General features: G+C 25.3%; 1 protein-coding gene across 1 annotated transcript in view; it reads right to left on the bottom strand.

Annotated features, from left to right (window-relative positions):
- Positions 1-437: 437 nt before the first annotated feature.
- LOC129605834 (protein sidekick-1-like) overlaps positions 438-18,130 on the bottom strand; it is a 121,830-nt gene continuing 104,137 nt past the window's right edge. Inside the window, exon 8 of the mRNA XM_055515809.1 lies at positions 438-530. Within this exon, the coding sequence (XP_055371784.1) occupies positions 481-530 (50 nt within the window). The 3' untranslated portion in view covers positions 438-480. The remainder of the gene's footprint in view (positions 531-18,130) is intronic.

Below are 18,130 nucleotides of genomic sequence, written 5' to 3'. Positions count from 1 at the left end.
TTGTTATACTTATTTTATTATAATAATTTATGAGCATTTTTATGACGTACAATGGATACAGAACTTACGATAGTCATATCTATAATAAAATACCTATATATATATACATATATATGTATATTGTTTTTTATTCTTACTTCGCTCCTGGGATGGTGCACGAATTGTAGATAACCGTGAACACCAGTTTCTTACGTCATTTAGTTTACTAGGTAGGTGACGAGCCTACCATAACCTATATATATGTATATGTACGCGTATAATTTTTACAATTTGTACGAATTTAAAACTGTTATTTTGGTGAAAAACTTTATATCTAATTTTTCTGCATTTAACATTGCAATTTGATAAGATACAGAATTGAGCTAATTTTAAAACTAAAATAATGATTTTAGTTTTTATCGCAGCACTAACTCTCCCGGTCAATCAAAATATCACAGATTTTTTTAAAAATATGTTATGAAAAATTTAAAAGAAATTTTTTTACCACATAGCTATTTTGAACAGTGTACAATGGAACCATGTTAGCTTACCTGAAAATACAAAAAAAAAAAATTAAATAGATTTTATATTTATTTTAAATTGTTTTTTTTTTTTATATTAAAATATTCCTAATGTGTTTAGGCAAAAATCTTAAATTAAGCTGGAATTATGCTTTTAAAAAATAATAAAATTTCAAGGATTTTTCACGTTAAAGATTTTATAAAAAAGAATCCACATAATTTTCTGGAAAAACTATAACTACCTCTTATATTGGTATTTCTTTGTAGAATTTCAGACTGTTTACAATTCACAATAAATTTACACGACTATGCACAAAAAATTGTATTTCTTGTTGTGCGAGATCCCAAAATATCTAAAATTAAATGCTTAAATTTGCTTCAACTCAGACACTATTTGTCGCCTGATTATTTAATTGACTTTCAAAATTTTTGTAAATTATTCTTTTATTCCAAAATTTTTATTGTTACAATCCACCATTATAACAATAAAATTGAAAATTTACAAATTTATATACGTGTACAAATTTCCAGTTAATTTTTAGAGTTAAAAAATTAAAAAATTAAATTATTGTCCTAAAGCTCTTAAGAATTAGACTCCTAATATTACGAAATAAAATTTTCTTAAAAAAATCATTTTCCTTTTTCGTTATTATATAATATATAAATGATGAATTTTCCCCAAAGCAGCCATCAAACATTTTAAGTAAAAAATGAAAGATTAAAACTTTTTTTTTTTTGAAGAAAAGTTCTACTTTCTTTGAATGTGACACAAAAAAGTAATCTGTAATCGGATTTTTATATGTATTGTACCTATGTATGTATATTATTTAATGTAGAACTTTTAATGATTATTCTATGTTATAAATAAATATGAGTAAAGTAATAATCACAGTAAAAAAATAAGAAAAACAACAAAAGAAAAAGCAGATGGTCCAGAATTTTCCAAAAAGTTAAAAGTTTTTACGAAAATAAGTTTGAAAGAGAAAATTTCTTTAAAAATAAATTAAGAAAGAATAAGAAAATTGTTTTAGATAATTTGATAATATTATTGATTTCATATAAATTGAAAGTACTCACTTATTTTTGGTTCTATATTTAAGTATGTATGCATGGAGGTACAGGTAAGTAGAGAATTTGCCAAAATTTATTTTAAAACTAATTAAAAGTGATAGTTAATTATTTAATTAAATCATTCGGGTCGTTTAACACTGAATTCCGGATCGAAATTAAGTGAATTTACGGTGGGTGTGTGTTTGTTATTTGTAATTAAATTATTTAGTTATTGTTCAAGGATGCAACAATTTTTTCCAAGTAATTTAATAAGAAACATTGCAGTATTTTTTAAGATCTGCTCTTCATTTGTTTCTAAGTTTTTATGAATTTTTGGACGTACATATATATGTATATGTATTAGACATAGCTACGCTTTTAAGATTATATTTAAATAGGCAGTTAAGAAACAGTTGTGAGGCTGGTTAAGGATTATAGTAGTCTTAACCTGAAAGATTTAGGACACATTTGCATTAAAATTTATAATAATGTGACAGAAAAAAGAGAAACATATTGTTTTCCAATTATCCTAATTTTTGTTTTCAATTAAAATGTAAAACTAAGTTGCGTAAAATATTGACTTTTTATTAGCTGAACCCATAACATAAAAAAAAAAAGGTTAATTTGCATTATAATGAATTATACTTGAGTTTAAAAAACATTTTCAATTCTATTTGCAGAGACGGACTAAGGTATAAGGTTAAAGCGAACCCAAAATTAAAGTTAATACTGTAGATTTGGGCCTATTTTACGGTGGGTTTTAAGGCATAATGATGTTATGTAGTTAGATTTAGTTGTCGGTAACAACAAAATCAATTATAATTAAACAATTGATTCAAAAACTTAATTTTTAACGAAGAAACCAAAAAACAAAAGAAGCAAAAATATGAAAAAGAAGAACAAAAATACAAGAATAGAGAAAAGAAAAAAATCTAAATACGCGATGTACAATTTCAATTTCCAAGACCTACTAATAATAAAAAAAATTGTTATAATAAGCACATGTACGAACTTGTGGAAGAAATACAATACTGTGCGAATTTTAAAATGCATGCACGTGAACGCTCATCCACATTTGCTGACCATCAAAGATTGGGCATAATTTGGATACGTTTCACCAAAGACGTTTCTGCTAAATAAAAATAAAAATGAATTGTAAAAATTAAAAACCTAATTTTCGAGTTTAAAAATTTTGAACATTGCCTCCTAGTTTGATTTGTTAAAGCCGAAATCCGCCCCTGTCTTCTTGCAAGCAATTTATATATTTCGATCAGTTAAGATTTTACAGCTATCAATTACAGTATAATTTTAATAAGTTTCAACCTAAGTGAAAATAGTGTTCATTATATTCTGTAGTAATGCTAGACTACTTTAAAATTCAAGATTTGTGTTTTGAATTTGATATAAAACTTATAAGTTGTTAATTAAATTTTTTGTATAATTTTTGTTTGTACTTAAAATTTAAATATTATTTAATTAAATTAAAATTTTTTTTGGCAACCTGAATTGTGTATACATAAATACTAATATATGATAATTATACATATGTATACATGTGTATTATGGCATTTCTAGCTCTTACATGTTATTGCTCTTAACGCATAATGGTTATTAAGTTTAAAATTGAATCAATCTTTACTTTGAAACTTTTCATTACTTTTGTATACAGGATATTGTATAGTATGCTTTATAGACGGCCAATAATAAATGATACAAAATAATCATATAGAGATACAATAAGAAAATCATTGTTACAACTTTTCCTCTTAAAAACTCTATACATACATAATTACAAATACACATTGTGCATACAAATTTTACATACACATATTATAAAAGTTCAAACAAACATACAATATAAAAAACAACTTTATTTTAGTTAATGTTTTGTATAGTAAAAGTTTTGTAAAACAAAAAAAATATTGAAAATAATTTTTTCCTCTTCTTTTTCTTTTTTTTTTTTTTTTTTACTATAATGGATCAAATTGATTCGACAATTTTATTGATAAAAAAAAATTAAAGTTTTTTTTCATATATTGCCCAATAAGGGGCTTTTCTATATTATATTGAACTTGCATGTTGTATGTGTGTAAGTATATTAAAATGTATTATTTTCAATACACACACATACATAAAATAAATAAATAACAACAATAGATAGCTCAATTATAAATGGTGAACAAACAACAATTTTTTCTTTGGTTTTTTATTTTTTCATCTCAAACTCAAATTACTTTCATATTAAACAAGAAAGTGAGCCACTATAGTGTAATAAAAGAATAAAAAGTTAGGAAAAATGCAAGAAAATGGAGAAAAAAAAATTGTAGAAAAGAATGAACTTTTTTTTTTACACACAATTCTTGTAAAATACAAAAATCAAGGATCTAGTAAAAAGGAATTAACTTTTGGACAAATAAAAACAAGTTTTTTTTTTCTGTTTCTGTTCTTGCTCCTGCTTAATGTTCATATTTATTCGAAGGGTTTGAGGGAAAACTTTTGCTTTTTCTTAAGTAAAAGTTTTCAATTTTTTCTTTTTTTTTGTTTTGTAATTTTTTACTTGCAATTTCTTTTATGTGTTGTTTTTGTGTTTGTGTTTTTTTTTAGTAAATTTAATAAAGAATGACATAAAATTTTGATATAAATTTTTTTTGGAATGGTATTATGAATTTAAATTAAAAATTTGAATAATAACTACATGGAGTTGCGACTATTATGTAGGCTGCTCTAATAAATAAAATTAATGTACAATGAATAAATAAATGCACAGGATGATTCAGTATAATATGGTGCGTAATATTTTATTCTTGTTTAGAGAATGAAAAATGAGTAAAATATTTATTCAGAATAAGGCTTCAAAACTTAATAATATTCGAGGTACAAGGACTCTAAGAAAATTTGATGTCGATTTCAATCCTTTCATTAGTCCAGAGCCTTTCATTTGTTCCTTTTCATGAGTCAATCCTTTCATTAGTCATTTCAGTTTAGAACGGAAAAACAAACGATAAGCAAATACATTTGAAAAAATAAAGATTTTTGCATTTCAAAAACCGCTGACACCCATATTAGAAATATTAGCAAAATAATTAGTATATGTTAGTTAGTTAGACAAAGCTGCAACCTAGACTAATAGAAAATCCATCTCTCTACAACACACTCCTCCCCGTTAAATTGCATTGAAATCCCTTGGAAAAGTTTAGCAGATAGCTCACAGGCGTCCAAAGCTATTCGTCGAATCGATATTCTCCGAAGCCGTACGTGATACAAATCCATTCACAGAATATGTGATACATATCCTCTATCGTCCCGATATCTTGGTATCCCCGGCAAATATTCCAATCTTATCCCATTCTGAGCTACCTTTCCTAATGAATAGTATACCCTGTCAAAACCCCAATACTGAGATCCTCCTGCTCAATGCCAGCAGTTAAGTATAAATTAAACCAATTGTAATATTAACGAACATTAATGGGAATTTTTAAAATTTTTTATTAAATTTTTTATTTATATAACATTTACGTATTTATAAAAAACTACTAAATTAGAAAGTGTTTTTCAAAAAGATATAAAATAAATTTTAAATTAGAAATATTAGCAATAATAATTGCATTTGAATCCAAGAGCATTGCTTACTATTCGATCTATATTTTGTGACAATAAAATCACAAATGTAAAATAATTTCATTTAATCCAAGCCTTTTTGCCAATAGTTTAATAAATTTTCATAATTAAATTACGTTTTTTAACCTCATGGTAATAAGTTCATAATTTTCGGAAAACTTTTCAAAAAACGAAATAAGAACAAAATTACAAAAATGTTAAAAGTAATTTACAGAATACAAAAGACAACAAAGAAGAAATCATATTGAATGGAAAATAGAACATCAAAAATTACTTTTACAATCTTCTAACTACAAAATAAAGTTTTCCATTGTAATATGGGCATACCAAAAAAAAAAAGTCTTGTGACACAAATTTTTGTACATTATTATTTTACCTATTGGTCTCAAACTATCTGACAATGATCTAATGAACTAATATAAGACAAATACACATACATTTATTCATCTTACTTATCATGTAAAATAAAATATAGATTTAAGAATAGAAAATATTGTGTGATTGTTTTTAGATCAGTTATACAATATAACAGACAGATAACAACTACCTTAAATGGCGTAACAATTAAGCGTGACAAATTTTTTCCAATGAAAATGGAAAAACAAGAAAAGAATAGAAAAAAAAAATGTTAAAATTTTTCTCTTTTTTCTTCTTTTCCTTTTTTATTATAGAATTGGATAGTGGAAAATTTCATTTATATAGAAATCTCAGAACAGTAAAATTGAAAAATCAAAATATGAAGTGAAGTAAAAAAGTTAAAAAGAAGAAATGAAAAAAAGGAAAAGTTTTCTTTTTCATTCAATTTTTTTGTTTTTTTTTTTTATTATCTAAAATAAATCGAATTTTCTTTTTTTGCTTGCTCATATATGAAAATGTAAGGGTGTGTAAATGTGTGTGCCTATGTAATATTTTGTGTTCGAAAAGTTTTTGAATTTTTTGCTTTATTGTTTTCAAAAATAAAAAGTTCTTATAAAAATGTTATTGCATTTAAACTTAAAGTTAAAGGATGCTGTGAAAACTGAAATTAATTTTGAAACACAAAATTTATATTTTTAAATTACAAAAACAGGAAGTTGGAGAAAACACCTTAGTTGGAGCCTAACTATATTATTATAATTTCAAAATTTGTTTTTCTTATTAAAATACTAAAAAATTTTAGATTAATTTGATGTTGTCATATTATTTATTTGCCTTGATAGAAGAGGAGCTCATAATTCTTAACTCCTAACATTTGAACACTAGTACCCTTATAGTTCTAGTTGCCACAATCTCGTTTACATGTAAAACAAATAATTCGGGTCGTAGACTATATCGGAAAGGCTATGTGAAATAGAGCGTTCGTTAGTTTGTTTGTATAAAAGAAGTTTCATATTTTGTTACTGTCAGCATTAAAATTACTATGCGTAATAATTACTCAAGATATGCTGGTGCTTATACTGGAATTATAAGAATAAAATCATAAGAAAGCTTCAAATGAATTTATTAAAATTGGCATAAAATTCAAAAAACAAATTCTTTATGTCATTGCAAAAAATTTCAAAAAATTCTGGTTGTCTTTTCAATTCTAAATTATTATTTACGTACGTACGTTCGATAACAATAAGAAAAGCAACAATTTAACTGTAAATTGAGAAATTATAAAAAAAATCACAGTGATAGCTATCATTACACTCTAAGGACTTGAAAAGAGAGAAGTAAGAAAAAAAAAATTAATTTTATATTTTTCAATTTTTGAAAAGTAAAGAATTCTAGCCTTCAAGACCATTGGGACTTCCTTTTTTATTATATTGGAACAAAGAAAAATAACCATAACAAAGGACAAATAAAGCTAAGAAATAGAAATAATCAAAAGACACGGAAAAAAAAATTAAAAAAGAAAATCTGAAGAAATAGAAAAAATAAAAAAATTATGAAACAAAAAACATCAAAAAGAAAAAATAACAAATAATAAAAATAAAAAACCAAGTGGAAAACCGTAAAATATTTTTCTATACCGTTAAACTTTTAATCGGATTGTAGATGGGACGAATAAATAATTTCATTGGCAAAAGAATTGGGAACTGAATCAAAAAATGTAAAGGCAAAAAAAAAAAGTATATTGAAAACGAATAAAATCAATTTTTGGACGAAATTTGGTTTAGAATTTAATCTCTGTTGTTCATAGGATACAGGTCAATTTAATATAAGAGAATGGTCATTAAATGTGTATCTTATATATAGAATATAAAATAGTATAACAAAATAGTATTAAAAAAGAATATGAATAATAATTTATGAAGCCTGTTGCAGTTTGTCTCGTTATTTCTGTTCTAGTTAATCAGATATTCTTGTAGTCAATAACTCCTCAATGTGTAAAATTTTGCACCTATGAGCTATTCAGTAATTTCCGATTGTTAATCCCTTAAATACTGAAGTGCTTTTGAATACTACTAAAAGTTAAGCTTGACAAGCTTACGTTTAAGGTTTTTAATTAATAATTTAGGCAATGGGCTAGATCACTCACAATTTTTAAATAACAATAACATATTCTCCAACAAGGTGTTATAATATTAAAGAGGAATTGGTTATAAATGGAAACGAAATAAAATTATGTTATGTAATGCAGTCAGTTTCAATAAATAATAAATTTATAAATTTATAATTTCTTGCACATATTTGATCATAGATACACAAATTTAAAGTTGATTGTGTAGTTAAATTTTAATTCAATATATTAAATATAAAATTTTCTTGTTGAATTCAGCATGTTGTAAAAGATAAAGTGACTATAATAAAAAATAAAATTTTTGGATCCTGAATTGATTCAAATCTGATCTAAATCTACAGAGTTCACACTTCCCTACAATCTTACACAAAAATTAATAAATTCTTCGCGGCTGGTAACACTAATTAGTCTTTAACTATTTCTAGAATCGTTTGTAACGTTTCTGATCATAGTTGCCTCATTCAAAGACCGTTTTTTCATTTTCATTTTTAATTTTGACAACTTAATTTTTTATACTATTGAACATCGGTTCCAAGATTCATCAAATCCCAAAACTTACATCAGTTCTGACTTTTATAATAATAAAGATAATTGAAATTTAACGAATTCGTATTGAGGATAAAGTTTCGAACTCAAATTTTCTAACTTTTCGTAAATGCACTTAAAATAAAATATTCAAAATAAAAAAACTTTTTTTCTAAAATTTTAAAGCATCCTAAATTTGTTTAAATTTGAATCAGAATAATAGTTTGTCTATATGTCATTTATAAATTTACTTGGTCTACTTATGGATGCAAAAATAAGCAATTCAATTATTTCAATTATGTTTGTTTTCTATTAACACATATAGATATGTCCTTAAAATTTATTAAAACGATTTCCACAAATTGACAATTAAATTTATTTCACTTTAATTTTAAGTGGTCTCCGCAAATTTCAATTATCAAAAGTGTACATATATATAGCTTGAAATATGTACATATATCCAATGTTTTCAAATATTTTATTTATATATATATGGATTTATAGCAAATTAAATAGGTGTGAGCTTGTAAACATTCATGTATGAATGCATTTTACGAGCAACAATAATAATATTGATTGAAATCGTTGCATATATAAAGGCGTCACAAACTTTTTTCTTTTTGTTGCTGAATTGTGCATTTTTAGTTTTTTTTTTTTCATTTTTCTTTAATATTTCTTTATTTTCTCATTCATTTTGTTATTGGATCAGTAGAGCAACTAATATCGTAGCATTATTACATATATCAGGGGTTGGAAACGTGCGTGGAAAAATCAACAAGCTAAAGAGTAAGTATACCTAAATATGGACCGTGACAAAAATGTGCGCTAGGAGATGGATAGCGGGAAACCAATTTTACTGTAAATACAACAGCCCATTTAGCGAGGTATTGATTATTTCAATTCGTCAATTTGTTACTGTAATATCGAATTATCAAACAGTACTCAAGAACAAAAAGTGCATCAAATTTTAATGCATTTATCAATGGAACTATTTTCCTTAATATTTTTAATAAATTTTGGTCGAAAAAAAAAATTTTTACCTAATTTATTTTTGATAAAAGAACTACATATTTACATTACATTTGAATGTGAGGCCCCCGCATTAAAAATATTATTGCGAAAATAGCCCACCGTCCGAAAAAGGATGCCGACCCCTGCTATATATGGCTAGTATATGAGCTATTGTTATAGAATTTTATTTTCTAAATTGAACTAAATTGCAATGTAATTTCTTCAATATTTTATTTTTATAATTTTTATTTTTTAAAAAAATTTTATATTTTCTTACATAAAAAAAAGGATCACAAATTATTTGAGCGAAAATTTTTATGCTTTTTCTTTTACATCCTTTTTGTTATAAAAATTGTTTTTTTTTTTTGTTTTTTAATTTTCAATTTTATTCTTTTGTTTTGACTTGGCTTTTTTTTTCTATTTTTTTTTTACAACTTATTCAAGTAAACTTATGAGTATATTGGAGGTACAATGTCCGAAATGGTGCTGGAACTTGTAGAATAATTAATTTTTGTTTGTTTTTCAATTGTCTTTTTTGTTTTAGTTGTTTGTTATTTGTTTTTCGGAAAATTAAAAAATTAAAATGGAAAAGTTAGTTTGTTAAAATAACAAAATGGAAAAATAAGATTTAAAAGGTTTATTTTTCAGATATAGATTCTATTGTTTTTTTTTATATATTTATGGTTTTATTATCCCGTTCAATTCTTAATCGTTCCTATATTTAATTCATACATGTATGCATATGGATGCTCTTTTGTACATATGTGTATGTATATAATATATAAAATATAATATATTTTTATTTACATCGTAAATATTCAGTTAGAATAAATTTTAGATGATTATATTATGAAGATGATGATGATGATAACAGAACGGGTTTTATATTTTATTTGGCTAATACAAGTTACAATTAATTAAGAATAGTAAATATTTGAGAGGTTGTTGTGAAAGAATTGACAAAGCATGAATTAAAAATTAAAGTTTTTATCCTTATATATAGATACGGGTCACCAAATAATACTTAATTATGATTATAGTTGATTTTATTCTATTAATATTATAACTGTTATACTATAGTATAGTATTCCATTGTCAGTTGTTAGTAATATCAAGAAGAATAAAAGCCAAATGGAAATTTCTTAGATTTATTGTTACCACTTTAATATTCTTGATGTTTCATGAATATATTTCGAAATGTTTTGTTGGGTTTCAATAATTTACTATTGCATATTTCCAGGCTATAAAGCGAGGATTAGGTCTATGAATATTATTTATGGCAGTCTTATAAATATTCTACAGTTATGATATATTTGAATATTCTAAAATTAGACCTTATTACTTATAAAATTTAAAATATTTTAACATCTCTTAAAATATTTGAAATAACTGGGACTGTACATTATTATATTATAATGTATAACATGTATGTATAATTAATATATAATTAATATATAATATATATATAACTATTTAAAAGAAAATATTTTTTGTTAATAATAGTAGAATACCTTTGAACGATTTTTAGTATCTTATTATTATCTTGAATTTATGAATATTTTGAAATAATTTACAATATGCCATTTACGTATAGAAAAGAAGTTCTTTTGAAAGGAATTGGAATTCTCCTTTAGAGTATAAAAATATGTCATACTACAATATTCATTTTTGTTAATCAAAACATAAAAATACTAAAAATTTTGTTCATTTCAGTGTCCTTTCAAATTTTTGTATTCAAGAAGGCTTCTCGTTTTGAATTTTGTTTGAATGGAATTCAAATTTTTGAATTACAATAGAAGAAAGAATTTCATACGTTACTTTTAAAAAAAATTTTTATATATTTATGTATGTATGCGTTGTACCATTCATACCTGTTAGATTTTATAAATTCTTATTAACACATTTTAAGAGTAAAAACCGAAAGTAAAAAGGAATTAAACGTAAAAATATGAAAGTGAAAAAAATTCTTGTAACCTTTTATAAGATTTAGGAATAAGATTTGTAAGATTAAGCATAAATAGGCAATTTGTAAGATTGCAAAAAAAAAAGCATAGGTAAATAAGAAAAGAATTTCTCAAGAATTTTGAACTTTCTTATCTATTCAAGAATTTTTCACATAAATGATAATATAAAATTATTTTTACATTGAAATTTGATGTTTTCTATATTGCGTAGGGAGTTTGATGTTATCTATATAATGAACCTAAGCTAATAAGTAATTAAAAATATTTGGATTACTTTGAATTGGCTTTGTTTATCTTATCCTTTGAAGACGATTGATAAATGTTCCATGACTTTTTTGTATAACAAAAAAGTGGAGCATTCGTACAACAAATTTGTTTTGTTTGATCTTCGTGATATCGCACTTCATAATTAGCTAAATACAGTATATATTAACCCATTAGTAACTATGTTACCAAAATGGGGATACTTTTTTAAAGTAGGAAAAAGAATATTTGCGATTTTGCTCAATTTTTCTTTTGGGACAAGTCTTTCCTATTATCTAAAACACATAGAAAGCAATATCAATTGCTAGTTTCGAAAAAAAACACTATTACCCTATTTCACAGGGATATTTTATAGAATAAAACCATTTAAATAAGAAAGTTTATGAATCACTCAATTGTCCCATGATTCATTTTACGTTACGTAAAACGTTACGTCTTGTAAATTTCTACTTCTACTTCCTACGTTTTTTCCTACTTTTTTGCTCTTTACTTTTCTTCTTTAATTATGATAAATTAAAAAGGAGTGCGAAGGAATTTTCTTTTGACATTCAAGTATAAGTTTTTATCATTTTACTAAAAGAAATTTAAGAAAGTTAAAAAAAGAAATCAGGCGCAAGAATAAGTTTAGAGACTGCATTAAACTTTCTTTTTCCTTTTGCCCTACATATTATTTAACACAGATAAATTACACCCACAAGTTGTCACCATTATTTTCGCATCCTTTTTAGGTGTTAAAAATTTTCTATATACAATACTTTTATTTTTATATCAAGTTATGTCAAAAGTACGTTAATTTAATAAAAAAAAAAATTAATTAATTTAATAATTTTAAGTGAATAATTATGTATAAAAGTGAGAAGAAAAACAAAAATTCAAAAGAAAAAAGATTAACAAAAAATATTTAAAAAAAAAAGTTTTTCCATTTTCCTTTTTTTTCTTGAAATTTTCGTTGTACAAATTTTTTCACAATTTTTGTCTTTGAACTTTTACGAGTATTTTGTTTTAGCGTGAATTATTTGAATGGATTAAGTGAATGAATTTAATATAAGAAATTATGAAAACTTATTTTTGTACAAAAAATGAAATTTGTAAGGCTTTCTGTATGTATAAGAAAATATTTAAGTAATTATAAAACGCAGTGATTTTAAAATAAGAAAATCTTCCTTGTGAACCAATTTGCCGTGGTATTAAAAATTCATTGAATAAAGATTGATTTTTTTTTAAATTTTTATATATTGTGTAGATAACAAAAACTTTATTTCATGAGTCCTTTAATTTAAAAATCGGATTTTGTAAATAAGAATTTTGAAGTTTTGACCTACTTAAATTAATAAAGAAACATACTTCATAAAAATATATTCTGTTCGGTGTTCTGACAGAGTTATTTTATCTGTTTTTAAAGAAGATTTTCCCAAAGTGTATACCAATTCGACGAGAATAGTGTTTTGAAAAAATCAGTGGTTTTTGACAATTATTGTAATTATTTTTTAAGCAAATCCATTTGGTTTCTTTTTCTTTCCACATTCTTTTCCTTCAAAACACAATAATTTGCAATTTAATTAGAAATATATGCGCACAGGTATGCATGTATATGATTGTTAACTACCATTTCCTTTAATATATGAGTTGACGAATATCTATCTTGTCATAAAAATTTTAGAACCGAAAATCGGCTAGAATCCTTTAAAAATAAATAACGGCCTTTAACTATGAAGGCTTATAAGATTTTAAAATTATATAGCTTTTCAATCGAATATAAGAATAATGATGAAAGTTTCAAGATTGGCTTCCATTGAGAGGGAAATAAAATGATATGGAATATGAGTTCTGCGAGTTAGGCAGAGGGAAATAAGTTCAAATCATAATAGACAAGAGAATATGCATTAACCTGATGAGGTGGAAATTAATATGAGATAGAACACATGAGAAGTGAAAAGATAGAAGGGATGAAAAATGAATTCTATACCCAGCTTACGGCTGTCATGAGTAATATAACTAAAATGTATATTGTAATACTGATGGGCGATCATAATGCAAAAACTGGCTCTAGAAGTAAGGTCGATTCGAGAAAAATGGTAGGCTCGTAATTCATAAGCTCAAGAAATATCAACCGTGAGCGTATTATGATAGATTTGTGAGCAGAATTCTAGCCATAGGTGCAACCCTTTTTTCTCATAGGAATGTCCATAAATTTACGTGGGTGCCTCTAGACGGTCGTGCAAATAATCAGATAGATCATATATGAATTAGGACTAAATAGAGACAATCACTATTAGATGTACAAACCCGAGTAGGAGTAGACATACAGAGCGACCACATACCCTAAGATATTATTCTTAGATATTATTAGGCAAGCCGACATAATGACAGAAATTCTGCAGCCCATACAATTGCATATATGGGAGATTGAACGAAATTCGAAATCCTGGAGACACGGTATAATTGTTTTGTTCCCGAAGAAGGACTTCAGGGAGTGCGCCAACTGGAGAGGTATAATTATCTTAAATACAGTTAACAAATTGCTGATACTCATAATCCTGTCTAGAATTGAAATGAAAATAGAAGCAATTGTAAGAAAAGAACAAGTTGGCTGCCGAATTCAGAAAACAAAGAGGATGCATATACCACTCTAACACCCTTAGACTAATTGCGAAGCAGTTGATTTAATGGAAATCCTCACTGTACTGTATCCTCACATTCGTCAATTTTTTGCTAGCCCACTTGCATTTAGACATGCAAGCAAAGCTAAATTAGCTGCATTTAAGAGCGATTGTAGCCGTCTGACAATCCGTCAGCCGTCTAATACTAGTGAAATTCAAATGCTGATTAAATTGTTAAATTTTTGTTTAAGAGAGCAAGTTGTTTATGACTTCTCTAAATTTTTGACATCATTAAATTTTTTTATTTAAAACTTAGCATATAACTTTTCATTTTTGACTGAACTTGTAGACAACGTTTTTAAAAATTTTGTCCTTGTATAAGTGTCTTATAAGTAACTATAGTTATGTATAAAAAGTAATGATTTTTATTACTTTGAACTCTTCAATGTTACCACAAAACGGAATAATATTGGTCATTTGACATTTTTATAGAATCATTATTCTTATATGCATATCACACACAGGCACTTCCATCAAGTACTTAAGTATATATTATTGAGTTTATGATTGAGTGGACATTAAATAGATGAAAAGATAAAAAAAGAAAACAAAAAAATTAGTGGTTTATCCTCAATGTAAAAATGACCACTAAAAAGCGTTGTTTTTCTTTTAAAAAAAAAAATATTTTTATGCATAATGTATAATTTTTGTCAGGCATGCTACTTGTGTATAAAAAAAATATTTTTAATTATTTACTTTTTATTATCATCATAAATTGACGTGCGTATGCAATCCAATGCGATATAGAGTAATCCTTATAGATTTATCTGTGCGATGATGCCCATAATAATAAGTATGAAAAAGGGCTGAAATTTTATTAAGTAAATTTTATAATCATAAATTTTATTTTAAGAATAAAAAAAAAATATTATATTATAATGAAAAATATTCAGTTATGTATCCATAATCTGTTGAAGGATATTAATTATCCTCACTTGATTTGGGTTATAAAATTATACATAGACTGAAGTTAATGAATCATTAAGGTAAGAGATGCGGTCATAATGTTGAGAGAAAAAAATTTTTTTTTTATTTTTTATGGTAGCGTAGAGCATATTATACTTTCAGTAAATTTAAATAATATTATTTATATGTACATAATATACAAACTTACATATTTTCAATTATGATTTTTAATGGGTTATGCGTTAACATTTTCCACATAAATTACTTACTATGTGTTACATAAAAATATATATATTATATACCATTTTAGTGGATTTAAATTATACCTTGCTTATGTTAACTACTAAAGAACATATACCATAAAGCGTATATAATATTATGAATTATACTATACGGAAATGTAAGAAGAGAAATTAGACCCAAATAATATAATGGTACAGGTTGTGGTTTTGAAATTGAATAGAAAGAATATTTTAAGTTAGTTTATTGGAGTTGATGATGCTGCTAATATAGAAGTAAAAAATTTTTTTGTGGTTTCCCACCGGTGGATTATGAATTCCTATATTATACAGTTTTGATTTTGTTTGGAAAATAAACGTTGTTTGCAACAAATGTATTCCGGGTCTAATAACATAATGATGCTTTTATAGACTGAAATTATAGAATTCTGCTATAATTTTATTAAATAAGTACATTCGCATTTATATTAGCTTTATATTATACGTATTATATAATTCGGGTTTTTGAGGCTACTAAAATTTTTCCGTTTTTAATAATGAGCCTAATAGAAAATTCTTGTGAATTATTTTTAACCTTATAAGTTTTTCCAAGGAAATTACTTTCTCATATTATAATTTTAGTGGTTTCCTATAAAGTTGATGTGATGATTTCAAAAAAAAATCACAAACAAAGTTTAGATTTGTATTTTCGTTACGATTTTATCATTCATCTAGCTATAAGAGCTTGTAAAATATTGGCAGCTATTCTTAATTTATATTTACAAGGGATGTTGTTTAATTCTTAAATTTTTTTGATTCAAAATAAGTGGATATCGAATATAAACTATTATTCCATGAGAATTTTTATGTTTGGTCCAATTGTGGTTACAAGAATATTCATTACTTGTTAATGCTTGTTAAACACAACGCGTGGGTTCATAAAACTCTTCTAAGTAAAATTACAACTAAACGAATCAAATGAGTTTTTGTTTTAATAAAAATTTCAGGATAATCGAATTTTAAACATAAATATTTCCTCTTACTATTTCAGATGTGACATTAATTTAAGTTACTATTATGGTAAAGAAATATATGAATATAAAGGAGGGAAATTTAAAGCATAAAGATGAACAATATATTTAAAGAAAAGAAAACACATACTGTATACGTAAATATGTACAAATACATGCAAGATGTCTCGTATCTTCACGTATTGGTATATAGACCATTCTATAGATCCTAGCGGGTAGCTATGTATAACTTTTGTATGGAGACGGTGTTCGCAACAGGTGGTGTTCCTGTTATTACTCACAGGAAATTTAACAAATTTAGACGTTTTATGTATTTACGTATGTTTTCGTTTCTGTATTAAATAGACAATTATTCCATGTAGCATTGCATTAAGGTACTAGACACCCTATTTTTCATGAAGCAATATATTAAAAGTATATATAACATTTTTTGGGTCACATGTGCTGAATTTTTACTTACATATTATAAAATAAAAAACAAAAATAATGAAATTCATGAATGATTGAGAATTTCGAAGCATAAAACAATCTGAAGAGCGAAATATTTTCAAAATGAATGCAATAAATGAATGAAAATACTTGAAAGTTATATGGATTCAAGTCAGTTTTGTAATGCAATTATTGTGCATTCCAGATAACAACGAAAAGAATCTCTAAAAGTATACATAAATATGTACAAATATATTATGCACATATGTACATACATACGCATATAAAATTAATGTATTAAGAATGCAAATAAATTTAAGAGAAAGAAAGAGAATGAAAAAATATTATTAAAGGGAGTAAAAATAATATCAACGAAATTCTGATGGAATTTTTGGATTTTTCAAACAATTTAAAAAGTTTACACCGAAAAAAACGAAGATGAAATATCAAACCAATGTGAAAATCCGATGAAAAGTCAGAGAAAAAAAATTCATATTTTATTTTTTTGGAGTTTTTGATTCTTTGTTTTTTTTTTGGTTTTCTTGTTTCTTCATATAGAAATTATATCTCACTGCGAAAGTTTGTGGCCTTTTCACTTTTATACTCAGATACGTGTATGCGTGTGTGTGCTCTACTTCTTTCACTCTTATTTTTCTCTATTTTATTTTATTTGTTTTGTATTTGAACAGAAAATGTCTAAAATATTTTTGTAGGAATATTTTTTTTTTGTGGTAATCTTTGTTAATATTTATATGAAAATATTTAAAATTTATTTCATTTGATGTTGTGTTCTTCCTTTTTGTAATTTCTTAAGCTCTCTTTCATTTGTTAACAGGAAAAAATTTAATGTTTATGAATTCAATTGGAAGTAAGGAACGTCTTCCTAAGAAAAAAATAGTAGCTAAATTTGAACTGTTCTATGTATTACATAGGAATATAATTTGAGTGTTATGTAAAATTTAGGTAAAAAATAAAATTTAATATTGTACACAATATAATGAGGTGACTTAGAAGATTAAGCAGTAAAAATTAATCATATTATTAAACCTATAAGTTTTTACAAGCTTGTTACAGTTCTAATTGACAGAATAGTCTCGTGAAGCAGAGCATGTGTAACGTAGCTGGGCGAAGATTATTATCGAGGATTTGGATAGATTCCACAACAGGATCGGGGGGCTTAGATAGGCCACCTGTTATTGTTAGATAGGCCACCTGTTGTTGTCAATGCCAACTTGGTAATCATGGGGTAGTGGTAGCAAAACGGAACATTTATACTAAGTGGGGTGCTATGAACCTGTTGCACCTGCCATTTAATATTCAATATCATCAAAGCTGATTCAGGCGGACATATTTCGGCTTGAAAAGTAACTCTTTAATCATATTTCGAAACTTATGATTGCAAAATATTTTATATACTATACACTCTTAATTTATACGAACTATAAGTTTAATAGTAAAGCCAGAACTTC

The sequence above is a fragment of the Condylostylus longicornis genome, unplaced genomic scaffold (genome assembly GCF_029603195.1).
Source record: "Condylostylus longicornis isolate FDR11 unplaced genomic scaffold, ASM2960319v2 ptg000015l, whole genome shotgun sequence".
Lineage (NCBI taxonomy): Eukaryota > Metazoa > Arthropoda > Insecta > Diptera > Dolichopodidae > Condylostylus > Condylostylus longicornis.
This window is presented reverse-complemented; position numbering and strand designations above follow the sequence as displayed.